The 13,398-nt window shown below is 36.1% G+C and overlaps 1 protein-coding gene across 4 annotated transcripts in view; it reads right to left on the minus strand.

Annotated features, from left to right (window-relative positions):
- SESTD1 (SEC14 and spectrin domain containing 1) overlaps window positions 1-13,398 on the minus strand; it is a 62,004-nt gene that overhangs the window by 23,384 nt on the left and 25,222 nt on the right. For all 4 annotated transcript variants that reach the window (XM_075153352.1, XM_075153355.1, XM_075153356.1 and 1 more), the window contains one exon: window positions 2,080-2,193. In XM_075153352.1, the coding sequence (XP_075009453.1) occupies window positions 2,080-2,193 (114 nt within the window). The remainder of the gene's footprint in view (window positions 1-2,079; window positions 2,194-13,398) is intronic.

The raw sequence follows: 13,398 nt of genomic DNA on the forward strand, positions 1-13,398 counted from the left end.
AGTTTACTTCAGGGAATACTTAAGAGCACTAAGATTCCTTAGGGAGATAGTAAATGTTACACTGAATATAACAAAGATAGACTGAATTCTGAAATACTGAAAAAGTTTTGAGATTTCTGCAAAACCTGTAAGTTCTTATGGACATATTTATTCTACATCTTCATGTAAGCCTTTAAGTAAATCTTAAGAATAATGCTAGAGAATCAAGGCATGTTACACAAGCATCTGACAGCTCACTTGAATAGATTAAGATAATCAACTTTGTGAAGATTCCAGCTTTTAATCACTACTAATATGGGTATATTGTAATGAATAACTAAGATAAAAGAAAGATGTATTATATAGAAAGAAATACCCTCACCAGTTTCTTTGAATATAGGAGCTTCTGATCTCACATAACAAGGCCTGTATAGTCAGACACCATTCAGATGGTTCCTCTGTACCTGACTTCTGAGGGTTGGTTTTTGCGGGGGGGGTGGGTGGGGGGGGGTGGGGGGGTGGGGGGCTGTTTGTTTTTTGCTTTTTAACAGAACTGAGCATGATCGGGTGCCATAAGTGACATGTGCAATAACTTTTAGGTGTTAATAAATTATTAATCAATAGCCTGCAGATGAACCTTCCTTAACCTATCTAGGACTACTTAAATTTCAGGGAAAACCAAAAAGGACATGAGGTGCACAGCTCTTAAAAGCCAATTTATAAGAGAGTGTTTATAAAATACAAGCTAAATTCAGTTGTTACAAAAGGAAAAAAAAACACCCATAGAATTAAAATGTAAACAGTTGTAAACTGTTTTTCAGCTAGTACTTTAAACAACCTTTCTGCTCTCTTGTCTAGTTTCAGAATTCAGGAATTGCAATGGAGGAGGTTCTTCATTAATATACAAAACAAGTGAAACGAGGCAAGAGAGAAGAGACAGGAGAAAGAAATTTTCAGTTGTAGTCTGAACTAAACATAAAGCAAAAGTCCCAGCTAGAGTGAAAGTACTGTCCTTATGAGTTTTACGAATGCAGGAATAAGTGAGTAAAAGCCAGATTTGTATATACCAGACAAAAATGAAGGACAACAAAAATATTAGATTTCCCTTCCCTCCCCTGTGTCCCAGGCGTTCTCAGTTTCAGGCAGAGAAGAAACAAGCTGCCTTGCCCTAATCCACACACACCTAAAGGCCATGCAAAGACCAGTGGGAAAAAGCTGCACAGCAGATTACGCTCTCTTTGCCCTTAGGTCTGAATACACAATTTGCCGAGATTCAGCAAAAAAGAAACATGGTACACATGGTATAACCCCTCAAATTTCTTGAGGGGGGAAGTACTGCTGTTAAACTGGCTGCAGTTGTATGTTTGAAGGCTTTGGGCAGTTGCGGTTGGGACACACTGTGGAGTATTCCTTGTCCAGGATCCCACCTGGAGATCCTAGAAGGAGATGCACATTTTAAGACTAGATTGCACAGGAAAGGAACACACTGTTTCATTGAAGATTAAATATTGGTTTGAAAATTCAATTTAAGTAACTGAAAAACAACTATCAATGAAGAACAGATTAAAAAAAACATTCTGGAGTGCTATGCACACCAACAGTTGCTTAAACAATTTGGGTCTATTAATGATTTAGGGGTGTATTTGCTCCTAGGTGTTTACTGCATCTCTGTATCTACTGGGGAAACTGCACTGACAGAGGTTTTAGTGTAGGACAGCTTAAAACCTGGCTCTCAGTCCACAGGAATCAAGGTCCAAGAGAAAACCTTGGAGGATCTGCAGAGTCCAAGTATTTCCTCCTTGTTTTGGATTTCTCCTATCAGCAGCCAAACAATTTCCCTTTGTAGTGACTATACTGTACGAGGCTCTTTTAGAGTGAGGGTCTACAGGAGAGCTTCATTAAGGAACTTGTTGGTTCAACAAATTGATTACATTAGCTTTATCATCCCTTGAGCAAATCCAATGTCAGTTAGACTATTCATGCATTTGAAATGCACTACTACACATACGACAATTGCTACACACTTAGCAGTTCCTACACAAATAAAAATTTATGGCTCAAGAATGAGACATTTGGAAAAAAAAACCACAGAAAACTAACCAGTCTCTTATTCAACCAATCCATGTGATCATAAGTGAGAGTTCCTCCAAAATCTTCTGTTAGTTGGCATGGTTCTATATATCGAGTCAGCTTGTTCGCAGATACTAAAATAACCTGCAACAATAAAGGAAATTTTAGATACACTTTAGACATTTTAGATACACTACAATGCTTATATTTTTCCCTAAGTACCTGTGAAGTTTTGTTAAGTGTGTCCAAAGGTACTGAGCAGATCTTTCTGTGATTCACAGAAAGTGACCCTTTTATTGCCAAGTGTTTAAATGAAGTATGGCTGGTTGTTATTAATGTGGGCCTAAAACAGACAGGTAATTTTGATAGGCAGTGTATATCTCATGCATAATCCCGTAAGAGCATCATCTGTACCACCTTGACTATTTACAATAGGAAAAAGAAATATGTTTCTTGGATATCTGCTTTCTTGGTGGTAACTGATGCTTCTTGATTAGGTCATACACCATGTGATCTATTTTTAGTGAATGTAGTAGCAGGATTTCATACTGCAAAGCACTTAGTATTTTTATCACTCTCTTGCAATACTTCGAGTCCCAGAGGTGAGTTTGTGCCATAAAAGTTAAGTGCCTGCATTTACTGTGCAAATATGCTCAGCAAGAGTTGGATCAACCATACTCTTTCCATGAGTAGTCAAATTTTAGTATGCTTAAAAGCCTGAGTCATTTGCCCAGGAGACAACAAGTACTTCAGGAAATAAAGGAAAACACAGGTCCACTGCTAGTCAGAAGACTAAATTCTTAATTTCTGCATTCTAGAGGCTCCTGGCTGAGCCTTATTCATATAAACCTAAACCAGAAGTTGGCAGCACAGGTTGCTTTGATGCATGATATGCTAAGCCTGGAATAACTCCTGTGCAAAAAAACTCTCTATGGAAGCCGACATATTGGCAATATATAGCCAGGGGGAAAAAAAAAAAAAACAAACCCAAAAACAACCACCACAAACCAACAACACCACCCCTCCCCCCAAAAAAAACAACAACAAAAAAACAAAATCCAACTGGAGAGAATTTTGAGAACCTATCATATCATGCACATATTCTTGCAGGGGACAAGAATATGCGGAAAGAGCCTTCTACTTCTAGTCCAACTCCGTGTTCCTGCAGACTCTGGAAGACAGGAAATCCACCCCAAACTTACAGGTTTTCTCCTTAAAATTACCTCAAGCATTTTGTCTTCCACTGCTTCATGATAGTTCAGATCTGTTTAGATCACTAAACCAATTTGATATACCAAATCATTGATGAAAATACTATGTCTCCGAGACAGGTTTTAAGATCATAAGCCATGCAAGTCAACTTGGTCACCTTTAAAAACTGAAAGTAAAGGTTGCGCAGTTTCCATCCTTGGAAGTTTTTCAAGGCCCAAATGGATAACCTGGTCTAATCTCATAGATGATCCTGCTTTGAGCAGGAAGTTGGACTAGAGACCTCCTGAGGTCCCTTCCAATTGGAATTACTTTGTGATTTTTCAATTCTTACAACTAAAGGATCCAGAGTATTTCCAAACAAATGGTCTAATATTTAATGTACAGGAACATCTTCCAGCAACATTCAGCAAATACAGGCTATTCTCCTGCATTCCTAATGGTATGTAGCTGCCATAAATGGAATTAGCCTGTAGTTTCTTTAAGTAATGCCAGTAACAGCCCAAATCCCAGATGACTCTAGGTCCAAGAAAAAGAAAGCCTTTATTCTTCCTTTATATATTTATTTATATATTAAGTAATTTTTACATTCTCTTTTCATCTCTATGAGTTCATAAAAAAGGAGAAGATTAACTTACTCAATAAGGACATTTTGGTATGGAAACTAGAGTAACTAGGGCAGCTGGTTCACATCACTGAAATACCAGTTCTAAAAAAACCAAATAGCCTGAAGAAAAGGATGGACTGCATTGAGACCACTTATTTCAGATTTTTTTTTTTTTTAACTCAGATCCTTCAGGAAGTAGAGCAGGCGAGGGATATGCTTTACAAACTTGTACCAGAGAAACATTTAAAAAATTATTTTTCACCTGCAAAGCAAAACCTGCCTGTAACAAATATATTAGCTATATGAGAAAATAATCCTCCAACAAAAAAAACATCCCACAAGTGATATTTGGTGGAAGAACATAAATTTCTTTTGCACCGTATTAGAAATATTTTGAAAAAGAAAAACTTCCACCTCAATAGTAAGCCTTGTTGTAACTTAAGACGTTGCTCTAAAAACCATTCATTCTTTAGGTTTCTTTTTTTAAAAACTGTTTCTTTCTTAAACTGTTTATTGACTGTTCACTGGGTTAACTGTCTGAAGACCACAAAAAGTAAACAAACATTTGAATTTTGACAAGGTGGTGGCAGAAAGGAGGTTCCTGAACAGAATTTAGCTCTTGTTCTAGACCTAGACTAGTGGCAGTGCTAATGTAACACCCTCTATACGCTTTAAATAGTAACTTTGCTATTTCTAGGTGTCAAAAGCGCAATTTGTCTCTCTGAAGCTTCTGAAATACTGCTTTAATCAGCTACTACAGATAAACAGTCCATAAGAACATAGACCAAGAGCCAAAAAAAAAATGTTGAAAAACAGTAGGTGTGATGTTGCACAGGGAGAAGATAAGACACTTGTCTTAAAGGTATGAATTCTACTTGAAGCATGCAAACTTTTGCTGTCACAAATTCCTAAAACTTTTCAAAATCCAATCACAGTAATTGTCTTTGACCTTTTGTGGAAATAAATGTCAAATTACCACATCCTGAAAAGTTTTCCTTTATGAATTAGCGTTTCACCTTTGCATTTGAATTTCACACATCAACATATTGTCCACTGTGCTTCACAAAGCTTTTAGTCACATGGGCTTTTCAAAATCCTCAGTAGTTTAATACTTTGTTAACGGCATACTTAGAGTTATTTGTCATCCTTCCCTCTAAAGTTATCATTACCAAACTGCACTAGACCACTAACCACAGAGAACATCTTTAATTTCTCCTCCTTCTGTGAAGAGGCTTTCTATTGCTTGACCAGCTCTCAATACTCCTGGATAAGACACAGGTACAAATGAAGACCATTTACAGTTATAAAAATAGAAACATCCCACTCACTGTTTGCTTGCAACTGGACTGATTTTTTTTTTTTCCTTTTTTTTTTTCAAAGTCATCTTATTACATTGACTCAGGGGAGGCGGGGGGGAGAGAAGTTTTCTTAATCCAAAGTAAAAGCCTTTGGACAGCAGACTATAGTTGGATATTAAAGTGAACAGCTTAAATTCCCTGAGAGAGAAATGAATAGATCTGCACAGATGATAAGACAGAAAAAAAGCATAAATTATTGAATCCTTAAATCTTTACTTCCCTTCCCACTTGATCCACCCACTTCTGACAACAGTGACAGCGGTAGTAGGTTTCAAATATGTCCTGTTTGCTACTGACCAGTCCCTATCATCATCATCTGTACTCAGTCTTTTTTAAAACCTAGAAGAGCGGTAGCAGCTCTCATCATTGCTCTACTCTAATCAGCGAACTTCCTTTGTACAATATTGGTCTGCTAAAACATTGCAAAAGCCTTCGCAGAAATAACTCAGAACAGTGTTTTGGGAGAAGTGGTGTATTCTTGAATAAAATCAAAACAACTTTAAGAACTGCCAAACAAACAAAAAACCCCCACGTACTGCAAAGTCTTGCGCTTCAACTGCAAAATTCCCTTATTCCTCAGGAGTGAGGCTACAGTTATTTTTTCTAGTAACATGATTCTGACCCATGCAACAATGCCACTAATGCTGATCTTTCATAATAAAAGAGCTTTGAATACTGTTTGTACAAAGCTGACCTCCCTCTCGATGTCATTTGCTGTTTTTTGTAATTAATTTCATTGATATCTGCAATGAGATAGAGGCAGACATCAAGATCAAAGCGGAATTCTGGATATTCAATACGACATATAAAAGTGCCCCCCAAAATGTTAAAAACATCCAACTGAACTTTCTTTCTTGAGGGAAGAAATGAAAAAGCTCTTTAATACAAATGTCACAGAGTCAAACTCAGGAGCTATTGGAAGATAGGATGGTGTAAAATTTCAGTAACAAGGTGGTTTTTTTCTTAAGTGCATAATATCACAGCAGCCACATTACTGAATCTAAAAAGGAGCAGTTACTTTCCAAAAGAACACAACACATGTCCCTTGAGAATACAAAATTTAAACAAGTAAAATCTAAGCATATGATCTCCTGAGAGAAATAAATATCTGTATTAATCTTCATAACTTGGTATCAATGAGTAATATATTCCAGTACTAGGATAAATTAAGAAAATTATCTAAACAAATCGGATGGTAATATTCTACATCTATTATCAGAGCAAAAGCTTTATACTGGGAAATAGGTACAGAAGCACTGTAAGGGGACTAAATCCTATTTTTAATCTCAGGAGTAAAAAGGTCTTAAAAATCAGATTTAGATTAAAAGAATAATTGGTGTCATCTCTTAGAAAAAAATATTTATTATCAACTGACATTTACACAACACTGTAAACCTAAAAATACACTGAATTTCACAGAATAGAAAAAAGCCAATCCTGACAAAATAATTTATGGAAACAGAGAAAATAATTCATTACATACACATATCTATACTGCTTATAATTTGTTAGTCTGGTTTTGGTTTTTTTTTTTTTGTTTCATGGGTGTTTTTTGTTTATTTGTTTCTGTTTTTTGATACTTCAACAACCAAAAAGTCTGACCAAGTTCACAATTCTTTGTAAAGAATTCTTAGCCAGGTGTGCCCAACTACTGAAAAGTTTATATGGGCTCAAAGTGCATTACCAACACATGCCACAGTTGCTCTCTTATTTTAAGTAACCCTCATGATCACGTGGGTAGCAAGTGATGCTAGTATGAAATTAGATGCATCATTAGAAAAAGACTCTAATAATAACAGAATGTATGTATTATACACAGTATTAGCTGCTTGATGTTATGCAAAAGTGATAGAAATGCAACTAATGGCAAGAACATTGATGCATACAATAATATATACAATGTTTAATTACCTGTTCCACTTTGTTACATTGCGATCTAACTGACTACAAATGTAGCTACTCTTAAGAGTATATGAAGGTATTTACTCAATATGAACAGAACTTCACTGCCTCATTTACTAATTTTAATAAACTAGCATCAAAATATTTAATACTTTTTTCATTTACTTACTGGAACATAAGAATCTATCATTCCTAAAACACTTCTTTTGTTAAAAGAACATTAAAAAGCATGCTAAAAGCTGATCATACTTATCTGGTCGCTGATTGGTAATTTTGCACAATTTTCATTCAAACAGGTGTAAGTAGAGGGGGTTTTGTTCATCTCCCAAAAATTCTGCCAAGAAACACTGGGAAGCCCAAGTAGCTCTTCCCCACTCACAGCCTGATTGATAGGTATAAAATGCTGAATTTTGGTAAAGTCCTTTGAGCTCAATATTAAAGCTGTTTTCTCAGTGGATTGATTCTTGATGATTTGCTATGCCAGCAGCTTACATATCCAAACAGCTTTGAAAAAATACGGGGAAAGCTTCAATGAATAAGGGAGAGATTTTGTGACAATAACTTTGCACTGCAGCCTGTGCAGAAATCCAAACCGAAGAACACCTATGTTCATCTTTCACACTACACTGAAGGCAGATCTTGTATAAAAAACAGCAACTTTTTTGTTTTTTTTTCTTTTTGAATTAAGTGTGTATCCTAATGCTTTCTAAAGCACAATCAGATTCATCTTTGGCATTTTTTTTGAAAGTTAGCTGTGCTTATTCTCCAGCAAACTCAGCTGCTGGAAAAACTTAAATATGGCCTCAACTATTCTCCTGGTGATTTTTCAAGAATAACTATGGCACTTTTAACAGACAAAACACAGCTGCCCATATATCTGATCTGACAGCGATTCATTGCCACGGAATTGTAAAGCAAGGACTTCCTCTTCTCGAGAAGAAGAATAATCCTATTGTTTGATGATAAATATTATTTCAATACATTTTTTTGAAACACTATTTGATTAAACACTGAGTAAGATAGAGTGATATTTGTTAAATGGAACACTAATCTATACAATGATCATTTGCTTTAACATTACACTGAGAAACACAAGTTAAATATTTATCTGGCCAGTATCACACAGAAATCTGGCATACTAGAAACCCAAGAGCAGCTAGCAGAATCTAGATACACACTAGACTAACTGTCAACTCCATTCTCAGTAACTGTCTCCTTCACTTTCAAGCACTCACGGTTTTGCCCACTCATTCACATTCCCCTCCAGGGCTCATGATAATAATTAGCACACTATCTTTTTTCCATCCCGGAGAAGAGACTGTTAGGCACACACAGTCTAGTATTTTCCAACACACCCTTCTTTAGGACTTAATTTAGAACGTGACGTAAACGCAGACTTACGTACTCCAGCTCCACAGGGACAATTCCCTGATTTGGCCCAGGTTTTTAAAAGAAAGGACCCATCGCCTCTGGTGTTAAAACAGCAGCAACAAAGATATATGCAGATGAAAAAAGAGATGCATTTAAATAACCATAATTTTGATAAAAAATTGGAACTCCTATATGCATTTTTGGGAAAGCCCATGAAAGCTAGAAATTTTGGTGCCTCAGCATGACAACAATGGACTGGAAGATTCGACACAAAAATTAAAGATTTCCTACAAAGTGTTACTCATTCTTCATTCTGTGGAGCAATATTCTGCTTATTAGCATTATTCTTAAAAGATAAATTGGGGATGATTGTGCCACAATAATTTCCAAGTAGAATACTGAGAGCTAAGATATAAAGATACATGTAGTTACAATAGTTAATTTCAAAATACAAGAACAGTATAAAAACCTCTTGTAGTAACACAATAGAAAGTTCTGGACCACAGTGTGTTTTCAACGGTACCAGAAAAAAGCACAAAAAGTGTTTAAGGTGAAGATTTTTGTATTTTGGAACATTAAGGATTGCTATAGCCACATAACAGGCATTTAATCACTTTCAGAATATGGATTGTTAGTCTAGAGAAGGCAAGTATCTACTTAGGTATGTACCACTGACTTAGGTAGACACAGAAGAGTTACTTTACTTGAATTGGGGACTGATATGAAAAACTATGGTCTAATCACTTTGGATTTAGTCTTTCCAGTTGTTTTCTTCAACAATTCCTAAACTTTTAAACAAATAACAAGATCTTACTAGCTATTTTTCAGCTACAAAACATGGAAAAAGAGAAGTCAGCTAGCTAATACCTCTTTCAGAGCAATTCTGATATGCAAGTATATGGACCATAAGCAGGTTGATATGCAGGAAATTTTCCATGGAAACATGGAGTTTTAGGTTTCTGTATTCCTCTGTATACTGATGACCTGACATTAGAGACTTGAGATTTTCCAGAGTAGATTCTGCTGATACGAGATCATACAACTTCTGACACTATTACTAGAGACTTAGAGTTGTTAGCTGCTACAGTGCAACCGTGAAGCATTTAGAACTACTCTGACTTTGGACTTCAGGACTATCAGGATCCTTTTGCTATATACTCTAAGGTCTGATTTTTCCAACTAGTTCCCAGTAGTTTACCACCTTTTTTCCCCTTCCTCTTTTTTTTTTTTCTTTTTTAAAACCACCTAGCCCTTGATTCCTTATCTCACAATCCTAAGTGAACTTTTAAATTTTGCTCCATGATTTCCACAAGGATAAGAACAACAAGCACACTTTCCTCGTCCCTGCTTTCGACACAAACAGATTTCCAAAGGACTAACCTAATATCTAAACCAGGCTCAAAGATTATTTTTCCTCCCATTCCCTTAAATGAATGGCATACACAAAAAAACCTCCACCAGTCTGTAGGCAATTTTGCATTGTGTACAAACCACAATGTATGCAGAACTTGTACGTTTCTTCTACTTTTATGGTAAACATTTTCCTCCAGCTATCCTAGTTATCTTCATATGAAAAGCTCACAACCAAATACAACACACTACAGCTACTAATAAAAAGTGATTTGTTTCACATTACCGTGTAGAGTACATTAATAAAAAACCGAAAAAGCAACACCTCCAAAACACAGTTAAAAATTTCTATATCCAAACCCTGTTCTTCATTCATTTAAAAACATTAACAGTATTAAGTATTACACATACACATTTCAGCTGAAAGAGACCCTTGGAATAATTATTAAGGCAACTCTCCTGTTATGAAGCATGGACACAGGACCAGAAAAAACTGCTTCGATGAACACATGAACTGGTTGCTAATAAGCATTTTAGGGAGGAATAAAGGAACAGAGGAAAGCTCTGCTGGAGGATGAATGGGAATTGACCTGAGGCAGGTCCAAAACCGACACTAATACTAACCAGGAATAAGGATATGTGCTTTTTTTACTCAGCTGAATCAGCCCACCTCTTTATACTTATCCACCCAGTAGCCTTTTGATCTCAGTTTTTTACTTTCAGTGCTTTGCAACTCATCATCACCACATCTCACCCTGAAGCAAAGGATCTCTGCCTTTGAACAGAAAGGGAGGCATTGTGATTAATGGCTTCATATGGCAACATTAAGCAAGGTATTAAAAACAGATCAGGTAACAGGAAATAGGAGGTAGATGTGATGACCCATTAGAAATTCGAAATCACAGTTACACACCACTTGCTTCAAATAAAATTAGATTACACTCTCAAGTGAATAAAAAGATTCCATACTTTCATTTAAATTTTTAGATCATATTTATTTCACTAGTGCAAAAGCAATCTTGGATTTTTCTAGTAGTTATGCAAATCTAACCCATGATCCAAAACACAAGTTGGGTGTTGTTTTGTTTTTACTGCCAGTAATATACAATTATGCAGCTGTAGATTTATGCATGAGTTAGAGGCTTCCATAGCTTTATCAGTGCTCTGCACTCATATCAGGAATAGAGCAAAGACATACTACTATCTCTAACACAAATATTATTTGGAGCACAGGGAAGGTGGGTCATTTTTACTGAGCCAGTTTTCTTAATCATAACCAAGTAACAGATAACCAATAGTTAATGAATGGTGAAGAACAAAAGATTTGCCTAATACCAAGGGTGATTCTTCATTATCTGGGAAAGCACACGGTTTTTCCTACTGTTCTTTCAGCTTTCCCTGTCCTTTAATGATGAATGCCATTTAAGAATATGAGTTATTGCACAGAAAAAAAAAATACAAAAAACCCAAGAAGATAGAAAAACAAGCAAAAGCCTTGAGCTAGGATGGTATCACACAGTCCCTTTAGAAACATCTATAGCAACTCTGTATCAACAGCTGCTCATTATCCAACCTCAGTTAGATGACAACTGCCCCAAAGCTGATGGTAGCCCCTTGTGCAAGCAAGCAGTCTTACCCTCAACCAAAATGAGAATTCAGCAACTACCTGCTATTATCCTCCCACCCACACAAACTCCTGATCTGCCCATGCATCAGGCCAAGATACAAGGAGCCACTAGGGAACAAATCTAAAGTTTTCCTCCTGCCTAGGAAGCAGCTGCTGTGTTTTAATGCTATGATTATTTTTCTTGTAAAATGATACATCACTGGCTACTTTTCTTACAACTGACACATTTTAATATACGTTTGCATGAAATGCATCTCTAATACTTTAACTATTTTCTTCTTCACGAAACTTTAGAACTATTAATTTAAGAGAATCTTAGATCAAAATTTCAGGTCAGGGAGAGATGTTTACAGTTCAGTAATGAAAAAAAGTAGTTTAGAAACACAAACCAAAAGGTTTAGTTACACAACTCCAATGGTCTATTCCAACAATGCCGACATCATCATTGGCACAGAACATGCTTCATAAAATTGCCAAGCTTACTAAGTTTCATTACAGAATTATCATTTAATGACTGTTAGCCAATCCTTAAAGTCAAACAAAAAAATCACTTTATTATCGTAGCCATGTAAAATTATCCCTGCTTCGTTAACATATTTTCTGTAGGCTTTCTGCTTATTTGCCTAGAAATAGATTCTAGCTGAGTCATATTAAAGAAAAACCCGAGAAGAGTCTATTCTAGAGGATTATCTTCCAAACTGGCAAGACCATGATGTATACGGTAACAACCACTATATAAAATTCTTCTATACCACAACTTCAAAGGCTTCCTGAACTGTCCAAGGACCATATTTACAGGTGTGCAGATGGGAAAACAGAGCCTACATTAGACAGTAGGGATTGCTAAGGAGGGGAGTTCACCTTTATTACTGCCACTTTCTGGACTTTGGTGTTTACCTTATGTCCAGAAAGCATCTGTGTGAAACTGAATATTGCAAACTTAAGTCACTTTCTAAACACGAGCTCTTCAATCATCTTTTTGAGTTCAGACGGTTGGTTAGGTCTTTTTTAATTCTCATCTCGGCCCAAAAAATAAGCTATCTTATAAAAGGTGGACACCACCATTCTCCTGTCTTTTTCTTTTGATACTCATGTTTTTTGATTAAAGAAGTTATGACTGAGCTGCTACATGCTGAACTTCAAGATGGAAATATACTTCGACCACACCTCCTTGCCAGTCCCCTCAGGGGATTCAGGTGAAGGGACAGACAGACATCTGGGAAATGCAAGAGAGTTTAACTGTAATGCAAGTCACAAGATTATCATCGTTGGAACCACTTCCGGTAGCAAAATTTCAGGCACTTCACTACCTTTATTATTGAATATCTTGCTGGCTGCAGACTTTCAAACGCACAAGTGGCTGTTCAGGGATTCTTTGGATTGCTATGTTGAACTGGGGCTACTTTTCAAAAGTGTCTTTAAAGAACTAGTCAAAAAGAAAATAAGATCTTCATCTGTAAGGTAAACAACCTGAAAGCAAACATGCAGGATTTCCTTACTTATAAGACTCTAAAGCAGATTACAAAAAAAAAAAAAAAAGAAGTAATGTAATAAAAGGAATCTTAAGACAGATTTTTAAAAACAAAAAAAACCCAAACAAACAAAAAAGGTTTGGTCATCTGATTGAAAATAGGAATCTTCTCCCCACACTCCTTCAGAGCACTTTCAGAGGCAGGAATTGCTTCCAAAAAATTAAGCCACCTATTCTAGGTAAAGTCTGATACAGGACTTAACAGGACAAAATTCATATGAATTAATAGCATTTTATCTGGATAATAAAGTCTTTAGGTTTATATTATTTAGCAGTTACATAACCTTTCAGCTACCATCTTCCATGACTGTTGTAGTTAAAACAAGATTAGCTTCAAAAATGATCGGAAAGATTGATGATAGAGAGAATTTTCTAAAAATAGGGAAAATTGAGG

Source organism: Calonectris borealis, chromosome 6 (genome assembly GCF_964195595.1).
Source record: "Calonectris borealis chromosome 6, bCalBor7.hap1.2, whole genome shotgun sequence".
Classification (NCBI taxonomy): domain Eukaryota; kingdom Metazoa; phylum Chordata; class Aves; order Procellariiformes; family Procellariidae; genus Calonectris; species Calonectris borealis.